The sequence below is a fragment of the Melopsittacus undulatus genome, chromosome 3 (genome assembly GCF_012275295.1).
Source record: "Melopsittacus undulatus isolate bMelUnd1 chromosome 3, bMelUnd1.mat.Z, whole genome shotgun sequence".
Lineage (NCBI taxonomy): Eukaryota > Metazoa > Chordata > Aves > Psittaciformes > Psittaculidae > Melopsittacus > Melopsittacus undulatus.
In genome coordinates, this window is record NC_047529.1 from 1,714,822 (window position 1) to 1,738,413 (window position 23,592).

The following is a 23,592-nucleotide window of genomic DNA, read 5'->3' on the forward strand; positions in this document are numbered from 1 at the left end:
TCAGCTTTCCAAAAAGTCGATTTTACTGTAAATTCAAATCAATAGTATTAGAACTCTTGCCAATGAATTACAATGATTGTGGCCACCTCTGCTTCTAGACACTCTGCTCTGCACTGGTGATAGCAGTGATGAGTGATGCTGTCCCTCCCTTCAGTGTATGGATGTGCTGGACTTAACTCTAGAGTTGCTAAGCAGTTGGATCTAGAGATGTTCAATACTGGCAAACCTGAGATCTTTCCTGTTGTGATGGAATTTTAGGCTCCTTGGAAGCATCACCAATGAAACAGAAGCTCTTACATCGTGTCAGAATGGGGGTTTTGGCACTGGTATGTGGTAGAAATTAGGAAAAAGAAAAAGAAGTGATAGTCACCCCAAAAAAGTGATAGTCACAACCACGATTTGTTCTTTGTGGACTGATCTGCTGGCTTTATAACATGTCCAAATCTAATATACTGGTAATAACATACACCCCCTTAAATCACAAATAGAAGAACTTTGCTATATTTGCACATAAATCAGACATTGCATTCTGCTCGGAAGCTCATGGGCATTTTTAGCTCTTCATTGCTTTCTGCAGATGGATCATGGCATTTCACATGTCATTTCCAGTTATCTTCTGTACTGATCATTCCTGTAGGAAAGTTAGCATACTCTTTCCAACATGTTGTATTTCGGTTTATCTTCCAGCTCCCTTGAGCCAATTAGGTAGAACTAGTTTCCCGTTACCTTTGGCATCCACCACCCCAAATGGAATATCTTCAGTGGAACTGAAATGAAAGTACATTTGTGTCTCTCTTATTTTGCTCTTGGATTGCTCCCTGCTGTGGGGCTTCCCCAGCTCAGCTGTTCGAACAATGTGACAACATATTTTATCTATGTTATTCTGAACCTTTTAGTTTGTGTCCTTGATCAGCTTTTCCAGAACCTGATAAAAACCCCCAAGGTATTTAGTTAATAGGAAAAGTTGGCAGCCCCTCATAAGTTTTGAATGTCATTCTGTTGTTAGACATTCAATCTTTATTTTTATTAGAATCTTCATTTATATCTTAAAGTGTACTCCTGATATAATAATTTTCCTTTTTTCTCAAACTTACTGGACTTCTTGGACTGTTGTAAAATGAAAGCTCAGCTGACACAGTGAATAACATGAGTGCTTCTCAGGAGCCTTTGGGGAGATAACTTCAGAGTTATCAGTTAATCTCCCACACAGCTGCAGCAGTCTGCTTTGAGTGATGACCCAATGGCCACGTCCCTAAAGGCTTGCTGAAGGTCTCTTCTCTGCACTAACTCAGATACATGCTTTGATTAATATGTGGAACGTTTCCTTGCTGTCTTATCTTCTCTCAATTCTGTTCAGCTTGCATCCCTTTTTTTAGGGGATCTATTTTCACTCTTCTATGTTAATCTAGATATTAATTTCATAGTTCCTTGCAGTCAACATAAGATGATATCCCTTGGGTAAAACAGTCATTTGTCATGAATCTGCATTGTTCATCAAATCTGTAAGAGTTAGATGTGACTCACACAGCTGAGAGATTTATTTCTCTGAAATCAGCTTCAGTTGTTTGCAACCTTTCAATACTGGGAGTACTGTTGGGCCAAGGGACAACTGATTTAGTTACTTCTAATTAAAACAGTGACAGCACTTGGTTCTCCAGCGTTAAGAATAAATAGCATGGTACAGCTTGCATCCATGCATTTGCCTGGTTTTCCCTCTCAAAAGGAAATAACACCATATATGTTGTCATAAGGAAATGTCCATGTCATGTTTTGTCTTTCAAACCTTGTCCTGGCTTTGGGAAAGAGCTAAAGGCCTCAGGCTAAAACTGCTGCTGTTTCAGTAGCACAGATGGTAGTAGGTCAGTGCTGACCCCATGTTTCAACAGTAGTTTATTTGCTAGTATAGATGTAGCTATTAACAGAGTTTATGCTGAATGCTTGGGAATTAAATATCCAACTCTGAATAACAAAAGTCAATCAGGAAATTGCTAGCAAATGTATCTGAGAGTTTGAAGACCCTCTCCTGTTGGAATGCTGGGGTGATAGCTGATGCACAAAAAGCCACAGTGACATATATACACACATAAATATATATATATATGTATAGGTCCTGGAGGTATGACAAGGGAAGCTGTATACAGAATGGACAATCAGCCACTCCAGAACTCCACCACTTGTAGAAGCAATCAGGATCATGCTATGCATCTCTATTTTCATATTTGTAAGAGTAGAATCACAAGATCATAGAATAGTTAGGGCTGGAGAGGACCTTAAAATGATCCAGTTGTAACCCCTTGCCATGGGCAGGTAAATAAAACCCATTCCATTTTTCCTCTTTGCTGTCATATGAAGTGATTTCAAATATGGATAGATCTGAAAATAATTACTGTGGAAGTTGTGTGTGTATAGAGCAGTATCACCCAGACCCAGAAAAGATGGCTTTCCCAGAGGAGTAGAGAAAACATTGGCATTAATATTTCCCACACTTCAGTGGCTGAGCTGTTTAGTCCAAACTATCCAGACTAGCATAAACCACAAAGAAATAACAGAACATCTTCCCTAGGTGTTCATATTTTTATTTTCTATACATATCCATAGTGTCTTGAAGTTTCAGTGTACGTCGCTTCTATTCAGCTGTACATCAGAAACAGGTGGAATTGGCACCATCAATAGAAGTGTTTCTCCTAACGAAAGGACTTTGTTTCCTTTGAGGATTGTTTCCAAACTACTCAGCTGAGACCTAAGAGAGATCATCTTTATACATAACATGCTATTACCATCTGCATGGGAGAAATGTGTATATTATCTGTCAAGAGATTAAATGAAAATGTAAAAGGGGTCCTCTTCCTAGACCTGCCATAGAGATGGGAAGGTGGGTTTGAAGTGAGGAATTGTTGGAAAAATGTATGGCAACCTTCAGTTTTGGTGGTTTTGTTTAACGCTATTGAACTGCAGCTGGTGGGGTATTTAGGTTTCTTAATGAATATAAGATAACTGAATATATAGATTTATCCTGTTGCATTCAAGAAACCAGCAAGCGGTGGCATCCTGTAGGACCCTGTGTTTACAGACAAGAATGGGTGAGGGATGTTAAGGTCAGGAGCAGGCTTGGCTGCAGTGGCCATTGAAATAGTGAAATTCAGGATGCTGAGGGGCAGCAGTGAGGAAACTGAGATCTCAAACCTGGATTTCAGGAGAGCAGACTTGGGGCTTCTCAGGCTCTGCTTCACATGCGATAGATCTTGCTATTGCTACTCTGGCTTTTAGTCTCATTAGTCTTAGTTTCCAATCTTTCTTCAATGTGGAACACCTACTTGCTTTAACGTTGACAGACTGTCACATATAGCTCATAAAATAATAAGAAAAGCAAAGTGAGCCATACTTTCAGCTACATAAGTGAACTTGAATGTTATTAAACACAATCATTTCCAATGGAATAGAAAAGAGTATTATCTAATGCCATCTAAAGAAGAAAACACCACTTGTATTTTAAGTGTGTTCCAGTCAGGTTATGAGGCTCATTTCCAAAGTAAAAATACAAATGCTTCTAAATATATTTATGACTTCATTATGAGATCATAAACACCAAAGTATGTAATTTTACTATTTTAATATTTAAATCATGAATCTGAAAAGGAAACTTTGGCTTTCGAGGGTTCTTTTTTAGGCCTGGGAAGAATGCAGATCTTTTTTTACTTATTCCAGCTGCCCGCATAGTACCAAAATAAGAGCAAATTTATGCAAAACACAGTGTACAAATCAACATATATTAAAATTCTAGTTGTTTCTCCACTAGTCTGGTATTTTTGCCAGCGAGAAGAGAAGAATGTGGATAATGTGTCTCGCATCAGTCGGATGTATTAATATTCTGCCTTCAGAAACACAAAAGTAATCAGGCAATGCTGATGGCTGAGCTGCAGGTGTCTGAGTGCTGCAGACTGTGATGGTCCTGGGAATATTTTCAGCTTAGGTGCCACTTGCGTGGAATCCCAAAGGGCAAATAGCCTTAGTTTTATTGTTCCTTCTATGGCAAAGCTGGGAATTCCTCCAATGCACTGTCGCTTAAAATATGTCTGCTTCCCATTTGATCTATTTGATCTATACTGAGAGCACAACACAAGACGTGAATACCTAAATCAGCTCAGAAGCTGTTTTGTAGCACATTTTGGAAGCCATACCCCGAGTATGCCAAATGTATGCAACATCCCATAGACCCTGTAGGTGCAGTAATTTGAATTAGGCAGATTTATTGCATTCAAATCTTAAATTGCATTTTAATGCACACTTAAAACATTATGATAATGTAAACAATTACTGAGAAAACAGCATATGGATTTATTTAACTCCTAGTAGTTGTATTTGCTCTCATATGCTTCTGTTCTGAAGCTAATGAAGAATGAAATCTGTATATAGTTGTTCTAGCATTGCAGCCAAAGCCTGACACATATTAAGTGAGACAACCTTGTTGTGTTTCCTTCTTCTGCTTTACGGAATGTCACATTTACGAATGTGGTGCCAAATAATACATTTGACTTGCTGCTTGAGAAAAAGATAAAATGATTCTGTGATTCTAGGCACTCTCATCCTGTTCTTTGAGTTGTCCTGGTGGGTTTTAGCAGGCATTAAGGTCGACAGCTTGAAACTCTTTGAACTTTCTTATCTATCATTTCTATTGCTTTTAGCAATACTAATTCATGAGTCCTCCCTTTGTAGGTTAGAGACTTTTGGGAGAAGTAGATTCTGCTGTCATCTGCAGCCAAGGAGCTGGTGAATCTCAGTGGAGAGCAGGGACAAGGGATGCCTGAGGCACCCACATATGGTCTTTTGTGCAGTACCCAGGGTACACACCCTGGGCTTCCTTAGATACAAACTATATACTAGTCTGTGTGTGCATACTCTTTATGTTGTATATACATTGTTATGCACATATGTATAGTCTTAATATGCTTTCAGCTATCACAAAGATCGAAAGAAGTCTGCATATTCTTCCTAAATATCGTTAAAATACTATGTTGGTATTAACAGCTGATGTTTGGGATTATAATCTCAAGAATAAGATTTTGTATCTTAGAAGTCTAAGAAGTTATTTGATTTTCTATTCCTGATAAACTACAGTTTCTCATCTAAAAGCACTGCTCATGCCCTCATTAACCTCAAAAAGACATATTATAGGGCGTATACAACCTTATACAGATTCCAGGAGGAAAAATAGCAAAGAAAGAATTCACTTTGGCTTGTGTAATTAGTATTAACATTTACATTTGAAGCTGCTTCTTTCACTTTGTTAAACAATAAATGATTCCTTTTGTGGCAGGTTGATGGAATAATATAATCAAACTTTCTAATGGGCTTTCTACCTCCTCAGGCAGTCTGCTTTGGTATGGAGCACCAGACTAGGGTGAACTTGATGTACTCAGTAGCTAATAAAGCCATCTACCTCTTTATCCTTTTTATTATTACTATAGGGGGCTATAAGGATGCAGGGGAGGGACTCTTCATCAGGGACTGTAGTGACAGGACAAGGGGTGATGGGTTCAAACTGAAACAGCAGAGGTTTAGATTGGATATAAGGAAGAAATTCTTTCCTGTGAGGGTGCTGAGGCACTGGAATGGGTTGCCCAGGGAGGTTGTGAATGCTCCATCCCTGGCAGTGTTCAAGGCCAGATTGGACAGAGGCTTGGGTGCCATGGTTTAGTGTGAGGTGTCCCTGCCCATGGCAGGGGGTTGGAACTGGATGAGCTTAAGGTTCTTTCCAACCCAAACTATTCTGTGATTCCATGATTGTATAATTAGAAAAGCATTAAAAGTACTTGCATAACATGGCATTAAATATTCAGTAATATCACAGGAAATTAACCTTTTCCTGATTAAAATTTCTATATATAGTTCAGTTCTAAAAATGACCTGAGTGAATTTTTGTCTTTCAACAGATATGGGTGGGAGAAACTTGTTTAATACACATGGTTTGGGCTTTTATACTTCTATGGCCAAGGGTTATATCTTCATATTCTTAGAGTCATTTCTGTAAAGACAAACTCAACAGTACTTGTATGTGTTGAGTGAAGGGAGATTTTTAAGGGCATTCATGTATTTGTTTAGGTCTGACAGTAGTTTCAGTGGTTTTAATGGGAAACGTAGGTGTCTCATTGAAGTATATCAGAGTTAGGCTGAGTTTTGTTAGCCAGTATCCTAAAACATCCCTCTTACAGAAACTTGGCAGAATTTGACTCTTAAATCACTGATAAAATGACAGTTTCTTGAGCTTCTTTGAGTTAAGGTTCTCAGATTGCTTAAGGCTGCAGATCCTATGGCCCAGATGTGATCACCATTTACCTGCAGTTTGTGAAGGAAGAACTCCAGGTTTCCTTTCACAGATCTCTGTGGTATCTGCCCTTGTTTGTAGTGGATGTTTTTCTATACTGCCTTCAGGAAGAAAAGGCAATTCCTTTGGTATCGTGATGAAAAGGAAGGCACTAAACTAACTGTACATATAGTTTATATTTTACATAAGCTCTTACAGTCCTTTAACCTTTACATTTCCTCTGTGTGAATAACAGCTAGAAGGAGGTGAGATAAATCCTTTGCTAGTAAACTTCCATCTAACAGCAGTGAGGAGCTGGGGGGATTTTGAGCTCACAGTTTCTGATAAGAAGCAGATCTTGCTGGTCCCACACACTTCTGTTGCTGCAGGATTCTTTAGACATTCTCACCTCCAGTCTCCCATTCCCAGTTTCTGCATTGATGGAGTTCTGATGCCTGTGTCTGGGATCTTCAGAGGATTCCACTAGCAGATAGATACATCATCATGGAGGCTTTCTGAGATGTGTGTTGGCCTTATTTAGGCTTATTTTCACAAGTGAAGCTTCTTCAGCTTGAGCACCTGTTTTAGAAACATTTTAAATAACTGCTGATAGTGCCATGAGCCAGATTCCTATTAAAATGGTGTCCTTTCATTACCTTTGATTAATAAGGGATTTATTTCAGTATAAGGTTTCAAAATGAGATGTCTTTTCCCAGACATCTGAAAACTTGGGCTTGGCAAAGTGCTCACCTTAACTGATGATCAGAGGGCTGAGAGAGCTGGGCTGGGGCAGCCTGGACAAGAGAAGGCTCCTGAAGGGGAGAGCTGAGAGCAGCTCCAGTGCCTAAAGGGGCTGCAGGAAAGCTGGAGAGGGGCTTGGGACAAGGGATGTAGGGACAGGCCAAGGGGAATGGCTTGAACCTGCCAGAAGAGGGGAGACTGAGCTGAGCTCTGAGGCAGAAGCTGTTCCCTGTGAGGGTGCTGAGGCGCTGGCACAGGGTGCCCAGAGAAGCTGTGGCTGCCCCATCCCTGGCAGTGCTCAAGGCCAGGTTGGACACAGGGGCTTGGAGCAGCTGCTCCAGTGGAAGGGGTCCCTGCCCGTGGCAGGGGTTGGAGCTGGAGGAGCTTTAAGGTCCTTCCAACACAAACTAGGCTGGGATTCTATACATGTGGTGTTAAATGTAATGGCTGTGTCTTGGTGACCAATGATTCCACTGTGAAAAGATCTGGACTATAGAATCAATTCTGTGATTCCAAACCAATGTGGACTTGAATTTCAGCTTTTCCTGGTAAAATCCAGCTCTGTCTGGGAGGACTTTCTGGTGTCTGACATTGGCTAAGGCCACATTTTTCTCAAATGAGTCTTTCACCTCTGCTTGACCACCTGAACTTGAGAAACCAGAAGTTAGAAGGTGCAAAAAACAATTAAACACCTGCACCTGGACTTGCCAGGGCTTTCCATTTGGAGCATATGTGGAGCATCTGGAAGAGGGAGGGGACAACAGATGTGGTTTAGATGCAGAATTCAGTTGTTAAACTGGACTCAAAGAAGCTCTCCAAGACCTTATAAGCATTTATTTTGCTTATTCCTGCTTTCCCAAACAAACCCCTAAACCTTAAAACATTTTCCAGTTTTGTTTGATGAAGAAACTGGAAAATAATTCCTCAAATCTTTCAGTATTTTTCCCCATTCAGAGGCAGATCTTTCACTATCTAGTGGTTCCAATCAGCAGTAGATTAGATCACCTGAGCTGCAATGACTGACAAAGGCTGTGATGGAAAGGAGAGAAGGTTAAAAGGTGTAAGCAGTGGAAAACTCTGATCACACTAATTTCTAACTGTGTTTTGCTGCTTTACCTTTCTGGGTTTTCTGTGCAGAGTATTGGTGTGTTACTGGTGAACTAAGTTGTTGGGTTTGCCATGATGCTGCTTAACTTCACCATCAGAAGTACAGCAGAGTATGGTGAAATCAAGGCTTTGGTTTTACTCCTTAACTATTTTCTCTTATGGTCTTAAAAGATAATGATACTCAGCTGCTGTCTGTTTAATAATGGGCTATAGCTGGGTGACATGCCTTTAGTGTAGGGCAGCTAGAATAGGCTTTGGGAAACCAGATAAACTCTGTTAGGTAAGGAGGTTTGTGCCATGCCTGGAAACATTCCAGGCCAGGCTGGATGTGGTTCTGAGCAACCTGATCTAATTGAAGATGTCCCTGCTCATTGCAGGGGTGGACTAGATGGGCTTTACCAGTCCCTTCCAACCCATGATTCTATAAGGTTAAAATTTAATGCTGGTTGGGCTGTAGTAGCTTCTTGCATTGTCATTGGTAACTGAGATACAGAACCTTTGTATATAGCTCATATAAATCAAACACCTAATACTTAAAATCTTCAGGGTATGTAGACAATATAAAGCAAGATAACAATGGTAATTTATTTTAGTAAGGGCACTTCTTGACAAATAAAATTGCTTCATGGGGTTTTGTATAGAGACTTTTATTGTTTTATTTGCTAGGAAAAGGGGAAATGGTCCCTGCCCTTGGCAGGGGGTTGGAACTGAATGATCTTAAGGTCCTTTCCAACCCTAACTATTCTATGATTCTATGATTTATAACATGTATATGTTAAAAGCAATCTGAGTTTTCAGGAACGGTGTTTGCATCTGTGTGCTCCCCAGTTAGCTGGTGAAACAGGGTTTCAGAAACCTGGTAAGAGGCCTCATAAAACTGATATTCACAACCACGCCACTGATGCACTGTAACTAGAAGTCTGTAGTATAGACCCATTTAGTGTTAAATATGGCTTCTGTGTGCTCTGCAGTGCTGTCTGCTCTGATCTGATCCTTGTTAATCACTTCAGCACGCCAAAAAGAGTAGGATTTCTATGCAATCATACAAGATTTGCCTTCCTATTTATGTTATTTTTCACCCTCTAAAATACAAGGAAAGCTAGTTTCTCTAAGAACCAAAGTGAACGTGAGCTTTCAGCTGACTACAACAAAATGGCATTAGCAGTTCTGTCCTTTTTGCAGTTATTAAGGAAGCAAAATACAGTTTAGCCAAAGCAGTACTACAACTCATAATTACAACACAGTGTAGCTGATCTCAGGCACTCCACCATGAAGACTTAGAAGTTTGACAGCGTTTTATTGCTGCCTAGCAGCAGTCCTAAAACTGGGCCACGTCCATATATATACAGCCAACGTGTCAGTGTTACACGTCTTCTACTACAGCATGCTCAACAAACTGCTAGTTACCAAGTTACCACTCGGCTAGTGGAGATACTTCCAGTTCCTCCACACTGTGTGAGATTCTGCTCTTCATTATACCTAGAGGTCTGTGACCCTATGGAGGTGTAACTGGCTGCAGAATATGGACTGCTGTCATTCAGAAAGTACCAAAGCAAACTGAAGTGTAATATCTTCTTCAGCATAGAAAGGTTTTATCTCCCTCTGTCTTTCTGATGATCATCCAGTGTGACAATACCATATTTTTGAACAGGAACAAAATTGCAGGTCTTGTCTTCACATTTTGTGTGAGATAATGAGAAATGTGGTGGTCAAAAGAGACAAGAGCATCCTCAGGAGCACTGAAAAGCTCCCCATAGTCTAGCGCACCTAAAAGTTAATGTTTTTCCTCCAGCCACATTTAGTATTGCCAGTATTTATTCTGTATATGAAGAGTCATCATCTACTTCTGACTGATCAAGTGCAGCTCGATGTGTGTTTGTTTGATGGATTATTGAATCAAGTGCTTGCTTTTCTCTGCTTCTTTCCATTAAGGTGCTTAAACTCAAAACTGTTGTATGTCAGGATTATGAGAATACCAGAGTAGGATGCAGCTCTAACACTATGCAGTCATGGCACTTGAAGTAAGAATAGCTTCCCTCAGCTTAAAACCCTACTCCCTGCTGACCAGTTAAAGGCAAACCTTTGCAAGCAGTATTATCCCCCCTGTGTGAATCTTTTCAACAGCTGATGTCAGATCATACAACTTGTCATAGGTGTGAACAGACCCAGGGATTTTCAACAGGATGAGATGAAATCTCTTAAACTAAAAATGAAAGTGGGATGTAATCCAGAAGAAGTTGTGACAGGGGCTGGGTGCTTTTCCTTGCTCCCTGCAATACTTCCAGTTTCTCCTTGACTTGTTCTTCTCTGGGCTTTTTGGTTATTTTGGTCACATCTTCTATGTTTTATTCATTTCGAGCTCCATCTTGGTGCCTCTTTCTATTAGCTGTGTCCTATGTCTGTCCTGTTTCCATGATTTTCTTCCCATTTCCTCTCTTTCTCAGATGTTTCCGCAAATAGTTTTGACTTGGCTTGTGTCTTGAGTGATCTGCATATTTGAGTTACAGCTGCATTCACTGATGACTGTTAGCTGTAGGAAAAGCAGAGCAGATCCAGGAAATCCCAAAGCAGTTAATTACCAAATCAGCCTGTGGAAAGAATACCTTCAGCTGTGCTGTCAAGCATAGTACCCATCTGCAGCAACACTGGTACAGCTTGATTGACATCATCGTGCTGTGGGCTATTAATCAGTGCACAGATAGTTGCTGTTCATCGTGACCACCAGTTTTAGAGCTGTTGGCTTAATCTTTCCTTCAATTATGATCACATCTCCGCACTGGGAGAAAAGGCACAGCTACATCAAGTCCATTTTTAGTTGTTGCAGCCCTGGAGTGTGATGGAATCACAAAGATAAACAGTTTGATTACCAGCAGCCATGCACAGTTCATCTCATCCCTTTGGACTGCACTTTGGAGCTGGTATTTCAACAGAGTCAGACTGAAATTGGGTGAAATAAAGGAGGCTACAACATGTGACGGTGCCTGTGATTCCTTAACTTGCCATTTATACATCAGATAAAACCTGTATTTTCAATCCCAGTGTTCACACTGGCCTTGAAATTCTTTCTACCAGATGAGCATGAACGTTTTGCTGGTTTCTGTTGAGCAATACTAAATTTGCAGCAGTGCATAATCTCTTTTCTATGTACTGAGCTAACCTGGTATCATTTACTGTTGCTGGTTTTATCTCAGCTTCAGAGCCTAAGAATCTACTTAGTGTTTTCTTTGTGTTATATTTCAAGATATCGTGCATTAACTTTCATAAATACAGACTAGGGAAAGGGGGCAAAGATAATGCTGAGCTAAAAAACTCTTCTTTCCTGCCCTTGTTTTCAGTCTTCAGTTCTAGTATGGTTTTCTTTAGAATGATTGATTCAGCTCCACCTTCCTGACTTTGCCAAATCATGATGGTTAAATCCAGAGATATCTGTCATGGGTATTTATTTATATGTCTTTTGGCCAGTCTTTACAGTCTTTTTCAGTGGTCGCTATGATGTTCATACTTACACACCTGTAATTTCTAAGCAGGCCATGACTGAGGCCATGCAATAAAAGGTTATCCAGAAATGCTTCAGGTATCTGAAAAATCTATTCTCTCTTCTTTCTAATTTATAGCTTTGGTACATTCCTGCTCTTTTTCTACACAAAACCAGCCCCACTAAGTTTTCTTTCAGACCAGAAGTACTATCGTTGTCCTGGGTAAACCCCACACAACACAACTTTACCCAGCTGTTTGCTTAGCAGCACCACCGTACTTCTCTCAGCATGGGCCAGGATCCTCTCTTTCCAGTATATCATAGAATAGTTTGGGTTGGAAGGGATCTTCAAAGCTCACACAGTCCAATCCCCCTGCAATGAGCAGGGATGCCATCCACTAGATCAGGTTGCCCAGAACCACATCCAACCTGGCCTTGAATGTCTCGAGGGATGGATGCATCCATCACCTCTCTGGGCAACCTGTGCCAGTGTTTTCACCACCCTCATTGTAAAGAGTTTCTTCCTCACACTCACCCTGAATCTCCTCTATCTTACCCTATATGTCTTCTATCTTCAGGTCTTTCTAGAAGAAATAGCCATACCATGCTATGTTTGAAAATTCACAGAAGTTTCACAGTTGTGTCATTTGGGGGATGATTTTTGGATATTGCAGCATGCTGCAGTCACCATCATGAATGTAAAATGTAATTAGACTCAGATGACAGCTCTGTGCATGCAGGTAAAATATGAAGGGCAGAACTGGTATATGGTAGTTTAACCTCAGAATTACCCAGCAGGTCAGTTTGATGTAGTGCAGCTGATAAACACAGCATGTTTTCCGCTGGTCACCCACTTGTTGCTCAAAACCCACAGTTCTTGAGGCTACCAGCAGCTGTTTCTATTTACCTTTCAGTGCCATTAAATGGGCTTTGGATAACATCTCCTTGCACTTCTTTTCACTGGCAGAAGCTCAGAGTTGCAAAATATCTATGAGATACATATGGAATAAATATGCATGAGGAGAATATGTCACTAGAGAACTGTGGGACCTTTGTGCTGCCTTAGCCATGTGTGATGAGGAACCACGGTGCTGCAGTGCCCTCTTATTAAACCTGCCAAAGGTTTCTCTGTGTACAGATTCATGAGCTGCCCTCATTAAAATACAGAACACTTTGCTCAGAACATTAAATTTTAAGAGTTTGGGGATTTTGAATCTTGCTTCTTTCTCCCTTCTGTCATTGGGGAAATTTTAATCACTCGATCAAAAGCAATTTAGTCTTTAAATCTGGCCTCACTCTGTGACCCCCTGTAGCTCTGTGGTGCAACCACAAATCCCATGTTCTGCCAGGCTGCCTACACAGCCCTATGGGCCTGGTCTGTTAGGACTTCTAATAAGCACTGAGCAGCTGAACAAACCCTATTGAAGTGTGGTGGAATAACTCCATAGGCTTGAAGAGCAAACATTGGCACAGGGAGCAGGTCAGCAGTGATTTCCCAAGGACAGTTCTGGAGTGGCAGGAATGATCATGCTTCTAGTCACCATTCCACCCACTATGAGAAGTAAAATCCTTGTCAAAATGCCCCTTGCAGTCCCAGGACACCTTAAGTATAGTTTAGCATAACAACAGCTATTAATGTGTGTGCTTTAAAGACCTCTGTTAAGCCCTGAGCTGCACATCCGCTTCATAAATGATTAATCTTAGACTCAGTCTGTGGCCAAGACCAGTCAGGAGTGCCAAGCTTAACACAGTGATTTCCAGTTCCAGGCTGCATTGGGTTCATTCAGAGCTGACAAGCAGATAAGTCTGGAGCAGGCCAGCCAAGTTCAGAATCTGCTGCTGAGCAGGTGAGCCAGCACTGGCTTGTCCTAGGTGGGAAGGCAGTGCTGAATGGTGACTCAATGCTAGAACCTCTAGCTCTATCACTTTTGTTCCTACACAGGGAGTATGGAGGGGAAAAGCAAGCAGGAGAACACTTAGTAAAATCTTCGACCTGAAAAAATGCCTTATTTGCCAGATGGTCTTAAAAACAGATTTCTTTAAAAACATATGCTGTTCTGTGTTATAAAAAGCAAGATATTACCATATAAATATCAAGCCAGTAAATAAATTGTCACTGCCCTTACCCAATGGTGCTCCCATCAAGGTTTATAGTCTAATTTTTTTCAGGACAAATATGTTCTGTACTTGAGTTTGCAAGAAGTTTGTGGCATATTTTCTATATAGAAATGTCTATATTTCAATGTATTATTGCAGCTATATGTTCACAGTGTATAAAAACTAATTCAGTTGTATGAGTGTGTGCATTAATTGCATTGTACATGCATACACACACACACAGAGTCACTGCATGTACCAGAGCCACTGCGCAGATCTCTGCTTCTCCCCAACTGGTTTCCTATCTCTGCACTGTGGTACATGCCAAATAGAATTGGTTATCCTGGCGTGTGATGTGCCTGCCAGCTCCTCACAGCATGTGGGGTCACAGGCTTGCCCTGGAAGAGCAAAAGGTTGGGAGCTGTGTACACGCATAGCAGACTCCATAATTAAGATACTGCTTTTCCTCTAATGATCATTGTGGTATTTGTGTTTTGGAAGTAATCTCTAAGGAGAACATACACAGAATAAGCATGTCAAATTCCTGGACTTTCCTTCTCAGTGCTCCTCTCCATTTTAACAGCGTGATCTAGTGGGGTTTGTGCAGGTTGCTTTGGTCTTACCTTGTTCCTCTTCCCTTTTCCTCCCTCCCCTTTCCATTGTTCCTATGCTGCTGCAGTCCCCCACATTTCCAATTTAACTGCTGGTCTTTATTCCCATGCTTCCTTTAGAACTCAGGCTGCATCTTGCCTTACTTTTGCTGATGATAGTGCTCTGTCTGTGCAGTCTTCCCTTAGACCCCACCACTGAGGAAGAAACTCATTTTGTTCTGTGAAATGAGGAATGTGTTCTTTGCTGATACATGAAGACAGCTCTGTCCTTAGCACTAGTGTGAGCAGTAAAATGCAGCTGGAAAGCTCCCTGGTCTTTAAACATGTCCATGGTCTGTCAGGATCTTGAAGGTGTCACTTCCTTCCTGCACAGAGAACTCACAGCGCAGAGCAGAAGGAGACAACAAAGAACATACCTGCTGGCACATAATGGCCTATTTCAGGGCAGGCTTGGAGCTTCTTAGAAACATGCTTTCTTCAGAGGTATTTTTTGCTACTAAGTCTTAAGAAAAACCCAGAGTTGTGTAATTTATCTGTCCATCATCCAAGCATGGCACAGTCAGATGCCTGGAGTACACGGCAAGAAGTTTGACCTGAATTATAGAATCATAGAATAGTTAGGGTTGGAAAACCCCACTATGTTCTCTGTTCTGCTGGAATGTTGGGGTTTAGCAGGATTTTGAGCACAAAACCAAATGATTTCATTTATTTCTGAAGAGAATTACTCAGATACAGACAGTAGCTACATCTCCCCAAGTCTTCATTATCACTACAGCACTGAGTTATATAAAACTGCATAATTCATAGAATCATAGAATGCTTTCGGGTTGGACCTTTATTCTGTAAAGGTCTGTCTAAACATGAAAGTTATGGCAAATTTAAACCAGGGTGGATTTGAAGTAGGGAATAATTTATCAGTGTCTAACAGTCTAGAGCTATTTTAGAATAGCATCAGATCTGCTTTAGGGTGGAAAACAGCCCTAGCACTGAGAGTGAACTGCATTCATGGGGAAATCCAGAATCCACATTCACAGAATCATAGAATAGTTCAGGGTTGGAAAGGGACCTTAAGCTCATCCAGTTCCAACCCCCCTGCCATGGGCAGGGACACCTCACACTAAACCATGGCACCCAAGGCTCTGTCCAACCCATGCCTTGAACACTGCCAGGGATGGAGCATTCACAGCTTCCTTGGGCAACCCATTCCAGTGCCTCACCACCCTCACAGGAAAGAATTTCTTCCTTATATCCAGTCTAAACCTCTGCTGTTTAAGTTTCAATCCATCATCCCTTGTCCTGTCACTACAGTCCCTAATGAACAGTCCCTCCCCAGCATCCCTGTATCCCCCTTCAGACACTGGAAGCTGCTCTGAGGTCTCCATGCAGCTTCTCTTCTCCAGGCTGAACAGCCCCAACTTTCTCAGCCTGTCTCCATACAGGAGGTGCTGCAGCCCCTGAGCATCCTCGTGGCCTCCTCTGGACTTGTTCCAACAGTTCCATGTCCTTTTGATGCTGAGGACACCAGAACTGCACACAATGCTCCAATGCATTGACTCCATTCAGAACTGGAGGTGTTTACTTCCTCTTTCAAAGAGCAATCCTTGTTTGTTAGGTGGGATGCTCTGGAAACTAGTTTTAGTTTGTATGAGAAGTGTATGTACTTGATTCATGTTAATCAAACAAGAGTAAATAGGATGGTTATAAAATGGTTCATAATAATGTGACATTTATGAATAGAAAACATACCTTGAAAGTTATACACTCAAAACTAGAAAAGCAAATGTTCAGCTTTGGCTGCTGCGGTTTTGGCTGCCTGATAAATAGGATAATGCAATGATATATTTAAAAGACTTAGAATGCTGAGTTTTTAACTTCTATCTCTTCTGTGATCCACCCATTTCAAGATCTCCACAAACCTATCAATTCCATGTGTATGTATTAAAGATAATAGGAGTTGCTTGCTTTCTGCAGCATCAAGGAGCAATTATCTAATGCAAGTAAACTGCTGTGAGTCAAAATGTGGTTTTACTTTGATTACTTCAGACTTTTTGGATGTATTTCAGTATTGGGAATAGCAGCAAAGTCTAATTTAGAAGGGGCCTCTGGAGATCATCCAGTGCAACTTTCTCTTGACAGCATGACCTTGGATTAGGTTATCCAGGGTCTTGTCAGGCCAAGTAAGTCTTGAATCATTGTCTAGCAAGGGACGTTCTTACCACTTCTCTATGCAACCTATCCCAATCTGTAGTTGTTCTTATGGTGAACATTTTTTCTTGTATCCAGACAGTATTTCCCATGAAGCAACTTGTGTCTCTTGCCTTTTGTCCTCTCACTCTGCATCCTTGTGAATAGAGCATCTCCACCTTCTCTCTAACTGCTTTGGATGTTCTGGAAGACTGTCATTAAATCCACCCTGAGCCTTCTCTTCCTCAACCGTCATCAATGGTTGTTCTTCATCAATCATTTGTTCTTCCCAGTCATCCATTCTTTCTAGCACCTGCAATTCTCTGGTTCCTTGACTGTGCTTTGTGAAGAAAAAAGTGGTTTATCCACAGTTTGGGAGCAATTTCAACACACAAATTACAATTGAATATTCAATTCAACTTCTTGAAGTAGATCACGTTCCATATGTAAACTGTTCTATGTAGTTCCATCTTGGTTTAAACTCAGTGTGTATTGTATGTACTTAACTGCATGGAACCTGTTACAGAAAACCAAAATAATTAAATACAGCCAAGAAACAAATATTTTCAGTCCCTTGAATTTCCAAAGTGGTTATAAAAGAAGAAGAAAAACCTGGAGCTGGGTATTATTGCACCAGAAATTGCAGGGGAGGCAGGAGTTTACCATCTGGCAGGGCCTCCAGACCAGATGGATCCACTAATGACTTTGATAAAGCATTTCATCAGACCCTGCTGGAACATGACTGGCATCTTTAATCATCCTACATTAATGGGGTTCCAGCCTTGGATGCTACAGTCAGAACTGCTGGTCTTGGAAGGGGAGGATAAGATCTTTTCTTCCTAATAGACCATTTTGTTAATAAGGTGTAATGTTAAAGTATTACCTTGGTTCATCTTAAATGGATTGTTTGCTTAAAAGAAGTACCCATCGAGGCACTTTTATTACAGCCCTTTTTTGCAAACACATCTGAGTGCTGTAGGAATTCACAGTCAGCTTTATGCACACACAAAAACATTCAGCTGCTCACAAGAGCAGACTGCCAGGAATCCTTTACTTGCTTTGCCTTCCCAGAAGAAAGGGAACATGCACTTCCAAAGCTGTTGAACTCGGTGTCTTACCCTACATGTGCATCTGCCCCTGTTACTCTGCCTCACTGAGAGACGGTCGAGTTGTGCGAGGAAGTAACTGCCACTACTAGCTAAGCAGTACCAGAAGTGATTGTGCTACTTTTATCCTATCTTTCTTCTAGCAAGACAGTGTCCACTTCTATTTCCCTTCTGAGATTTCTTCTGCCCACCCCAGCTTGGATCTTGTGGGAATAACAGCCTGGTCAGTGCAGCGCTGCATGTGCTGCCATGGCTGTCCTTGGTTCCCTGCTTATCTTTCCTTGTAGAGCAACCCTGCTCTCACTGCTCATTCGTAGTAAAGCCATTGCTACTATAATGTATATAGTGTGCTTATGGGAAAAGCATGGGAATTATATGAATTACGTCTAAGAGAAATGCTCATAGTTTTAAGATCATAGAATCATAGAATATCAGGTTGGAAGAGACCTCAATGATCATCTGGTCCAACCTATTCTTGGCAGAAGCACAGTCTAGACAAGCTGTCCCAGCACCCTGTTCATCCAAATCATATATTTCCAACACTGGGGAATCCTGGGAATGTTATTCCAATGGCTGATGTTCTCATTGTGGAAACTTTTGGTGACAAAGTTGTGTGGTGGGGCTATGGGAGTGGAGAAATTATGACTTGCTTGGAGATATGAAGCCTACAGTGGTCCAGGCATTCCCTTTAGCTGAGCAGCTCTGTTGTACACTGATGTGTCTCAGACTGGTACCTGCAGAGCTGTTGCCTGTGACTTGAAGTAAATTGTCCTGGTTGCATAAGAATTGTGTTTCTGAGATGTCCTTCCTATTGGAAGTAATAGGAAGTAATTCCCTAGTAATATTTTTCTATACCATTAATTGCTGTTTGATTCCCTAATCTAGTTCTAGTCATATTTTCACGTTGCATTGATATCATAGTATTTTGGTATTTTCCAGAGGTGCAAATAATGAGGTTATATCATTATAAATGGTGTAGATACAGGATATTTGCTTAGAAAAGTTGAATAAGTGCACCTAAATGCAAAACACAAGCAATGACGTTCATGCTCATCTTAAAAAGCAGGGAAGGTTGTGGAACCTGTTCCAGCAGAAATCCCACAACATGAAGACACGAAGTGACCCGTACAACAGATACATGGTATATACAATGGACATGCAATTTTAATGTTTTAATACATAACAAAGATGTAAATCATATATACAGGTATCTGAGATTTGTTCTTGAAGTTGGACTCATGTAACCCACTGTTCTGTCTGCCGAAAATAAGCACTTGGTTATCTAAGAGCCAGACTGAATGTAGGCGGTCGTAGTGCATTGTAAAGGCTGTTAGCAGGAGATGAATGTCCTCAGTGGTTCTGAAAGACCAGACTGCTTATTTAGGTGCCAAAAATTGATATTAGTTCCTAATTTTAGCTCCCCCACTAGTTGACTTCATGCATCAGAAAGGATAGAACAAATAATGGATATGTTCAGTACAGACATGTTGATGTTGTAGGAGATGTTCTTAACCTTATATGCAGGAATGGGAATGTAAAATCTAGTATGTGAAAACTGAACTGTACAAAGCAGGGGTAGATGTAATTAAGCTGCAGTTCTGCTCTAGCAGTGAGATAGAAGAAGCCCAATTAATCTGTTCAGTCTGGTTCTTAATGAGGAAAAGTATTCTAACGTAATTATAGGTATTGCAGCTTAAGTATGGTGGAGTCATCCTTTACTCCCGGGTTTAGAATTGAGGTGAGCTGTACTTGACACACAGTATAATGTAGAATCCAAGGCTGTGAAGGAGAGGAGGAATGAGCAAGTGCAGGAGCAGATCAAGCAGTTTTACTGGGCATTGTGTTTTCTGCATGCATTGTTCTTTAACATGAAAGATTGAATACATACATTTGTGCAATGTCCTCAAGTTTTTCTGATATATCCTTAGTAATTAGTATTGTCTGCTCCTGGGGCAGCAGAAATCCTCAGCTTCCCTAAGCCATCTGTTGAATGTCAGTTTATTGATAGGATATTTTTCCTTGTGCCATCTGGAGCTCTCTCAGATATTGTTCAGATTTCTTCCCTGGCTAACGGTGTCAAACTGTGTTCAGATTTCCTTAGGATGGGGTTTTATTATTAACATCCCCAAGCTGGGTTTTCAGACCTGGATCCTCTGGGGTTGGCAAGAGAATGCCACAAGGGCTGAGGAGCAGCTTGGCAATAGCTGAGAGTAATTGCAAAGAGGAGCTGCTGGAACGGTGCCACCACCGATAGCCTCTACTCCTCTTGTTAATGTGGGATGAAGTTTGCTAAATGGCATCCTTTTGTCTTCTGTGCTCAAATGAAAACCTGTTATGCGTGATGAGGAAAATGGAATGTTATAGTTTATTTTGAAATGGTGATGCTGCTTCGTCCCAGAAAATGTTTGACATCCAAGAGAAATGCTCCTGACACAATAAAATGGAAGTAAATGTGAGTGTTCACACTTAAATGGGGTTTGAGAAGGATTCTGTGGAGGTTTTCAGATCTCTGAAGGTTTGTGAACAGAAATACAGTTGGATTCTGCTAATATTGCCTCCATCAGAGTGCAGCTTGCAGTAACAGAGCTCTGTGCAAATGCCACAGAGAATGTTTAATAAATGTCATTTTCATTGTCAAATTGAGCTTTCTGGATGCTTGTGGAGTTAATAGCTGAAAACCAGAAACAGTGTTTGCAACTCTGGCACCTTTCTGGGATTTAAGCAGTAGAAACATTGCTCAATGTGACTAGTTGTTGTGCAAAGTACCAGTTTCTAACTGGCTGTTAGAGAAAATGGGGTAAACTGATATAGGTACAGTCAATTTTACCTCTTGTCCTGGGCTCAGCAGTAGCAGTCATTTTTCTCCTTCTTGGTAGCTGGTGCAGTGCTGTGGTTTGACTTTCAGCCTGGGAACAGTGCTGATAACACCAATGTTTGTAGTTGTTGCTCAGTAATGTTTAGTCTGACCAAGGACTTTCTGAGCTCATGCTCTGCCAGGGAGGAGGGGAGGCCGGGAGGAAGGAGAGACAGGACACCTGACCCTAGGCTAGCCAAAGAGGTATTCCATACCATAGCACATGTCATAGCCCAGGATGTAACCGGGAGAGACCCGGAAGGGATGGAGCTCTGGGGGGATAGGAGGAGGTATCGGTCGGTGCTCAGGTCGGGCAGGGTGGGGTGAGTTATCGGGTTGGTGGCTGGTGAGGTGTTGTATTCTCTTCACTTGTTATTTCCTTTATCATTATTATCATGTAGTAGCAGTAGTGATTTGTGTTATACCTTAGTTATTAAACTGTTCTTATCTCAACCCGTGGGGGCTACATTCTTTGGATTCTCCTTCCTAGCTCTCCGGGATTTGGGGGAGCAAGGAGGGGAGTGAGTGCACGAGCTGTGCGGCTTGGTTTAAACCACGACACCTCTTCATAGGCAGCAGTAATGAAAAGATCTGAAAATACGTATGTCGTTGTTCAAGCATAGAAGAAACAGTATGTTTCTCTGTGTCTTCTGAGGTTACTGTCTTTAAACATGTGAAGATGAGACTGTTTCTTACATGTACTTTTCATAGTGAAATATATCCATTATTTAGCCACTGGTCCTTACTTCAGAATGTTTGCGCTGATGTGTAAAAGAGGAATAAATTGTAGAAACTCATCCACTGGCTTTATAAAGCTATGAAAGACTAACATAAAAGCATGTGTTTGTTTAGCTTCTTAACCAGAAGGATCCAGATATTCTCTGGTTATGTTTTCCCTCAATTTTCCAGTTAAAACATTATTTCATGATAAGTTGTATCCTGCACTAGCCATGTTGGTCTCAGTAAAATCATTATTTGAAGTGAATAATGGAATAAACTGAGTTTAGAAGATGGTTTTTATGATCATTCCAATAAACCAAAAGGAAATGAAGTTTCTGAGAATTAAAACATATTGAGTTCTATTGTAATTAATTTTTTACATTTTATACTATTTTACTGACCCAGAAAGTGTATTATAACTTCACCTGTGTTCTTTTTCAGCCTTGCAGTTCACCCAGATAAAACCTTAGTAGCTACAGGGCAAGTGGGGAAAGACCCTTACATCTGCATCTGGGACTCCTACCGTGTACAGACTGTGTCTGTCCTCAAGGATGCACATACACATGGAGTTGCCTGCTTAGCTTTTGATTCAGATGGCCAGGTTTGTATATCTTCTTTCTCTATGCTGTGAATTTAGTTTGATTTCTGAGTCTGGAAGATTCGCATAGTATGGTTCTATTTTGTGTTTAGGAAGCTATATGGCTGCAGTGATGAAACCCCTAATACAGTTAAATTGTTAATCATAGAATCCCAGGCTAGTTTGGGTTGGAAGGGACCTTAAAGCTCATCCAGTTCCACCCCTGCCACGGGCAGGGACACCTTCCACTAGACCAGGTTGCTCTAACCCCATGCAAACAATTCCAGGGATGGGGAATGCAAGGTCTGCAAATACAGCTCTTTCAAAAAAGGTATTTTTGAGGTGAAAATCACCACCTAACATTCAAGTCAAGTGGAGGCATTGGGTGATAGACAAATATCCATAGAAGAAATGGGCCTCTGTGGCTCAAATGTCAGAGCTTCATCACATTCTTGTCACCTGCTGCTCAAAGAGATCAGTTCCTGACAAAGGCCTCACAACCGTGCAGTGGTTTTGGCACAGGAACTCCAGCAATCTCACTGCTGGGAGAGTCTCCTTGGCTGGGGTGCACAGTCAATTGTATAATGGGGTTAGGGCACAGAGTGTGTGGCTTCGTACAATGTGATTAGATTATATTGTATTTTGAGACAAAATTTAACATAAAAGTTAATGATGAGGTATTCACAGCTAAACACATTGATGTTTCTATTTTCCTCCCTGGAGGCAAACCATTAAAATCATTCAGTTGTCAATGAAGTGGGAGGAAAATAGATCTACAGTCCATATAAACCTGAGAAATAGCTCCCATTCATAGTTTTATAGATATCTATCTCTACAGTTTTGTCATTGCTGTGGTCATACTTCATAGCTGGTTGCTGAAGTTATTTCTAGGAATGCTTAGAGCTGATACCTGGATCCTTATTGGATCCACACAGATCCTTATTGGGGTTTGTATTTACCTGTGTGTCTCAATTGCATCCCAAGAGGGCAAACTGCCTTTAGGTGCTGGTCTTAAAATCATGCGCTAGATAGGTAGCTGTCTATTGAGAGTGCTTTGTTGTAATTCCCAGCTACTCTTCCACTGACCACACAGTGCTTTTATTACTCTTTCTGAGATCAGAACTGGCCATACAATTCATACAATATATTCTCAAATGAAGCAAAAGGACTTTTTATTGCACATTATCAAAGATTAGTCTGAAATTAAGGACATCAATGTAAGCAGTTTAACACGTTTAAAAAGCATTGGTTACCTTGAATTGCTAACACTGTGGATGATATTTCCCCATTAAAAACTGGAACTAGCTTTCTATTTTAAGCCTAGTTTTTAACCTTTTTCCTACAGTGTTCTTAAAATAAACCATTTCCTCTGAAATCTCTTGTGCCAATTCTAATTAAAGGAAAAGGTGCTCCTGGGAATTGTGAAACGAAGAACATCACATGAGAAAACCCTCAAATCAACAGAATAAAATTGCTATTGCTATAATATTTTTTAGAGTCAAAGAATCCCAAACTGCTTTGGGCTGGAAAGGATCTTAAGATCATCCAGTTCCAACCCCTGCCATGGACAGGGACACCTTCCACTGGAGCAGCTGCTCCAAGCCCCTGACTGGTCTCTAGTTTCCCAGGTCTTCAACCTTCCCCTTCTTGAAAATGGGGGTTATATTTCCTTTTCTCACCTACTGCCATGATTTTTCAGATAGGATGTACATTGGCTTAGCAGGCACATCTGCCAGGTCCCTCAGGACCCACGGATGCTGTGGACTTGTGCACATTCAGGTTCCTCAGATGATCTCGAACCTGATCCTCTCCTACAGTG

At 41.0% G+C, this 23,592-nt stretch overlaps 1 protein-coding gene across 1 annotated transcript in view; it reads left to right on the plus strand.

Annotated features, from left to right (window-relative positions):
- The window catches only part of EML6 (EMAP like 6), a 117,725-nt gene that overhangs the window by 15,271 nt on the left and 78,862 nt on the right, over nt 1-23,592 (plus strand). Inside the window, 1 exon segment of the mRNA XM_013127742.3 lies at nt 21,638-21,797. Within this exon segment, the coding sequence (XP_012983196.2) occupies nt 21,638-21,797 (160 nt within the window).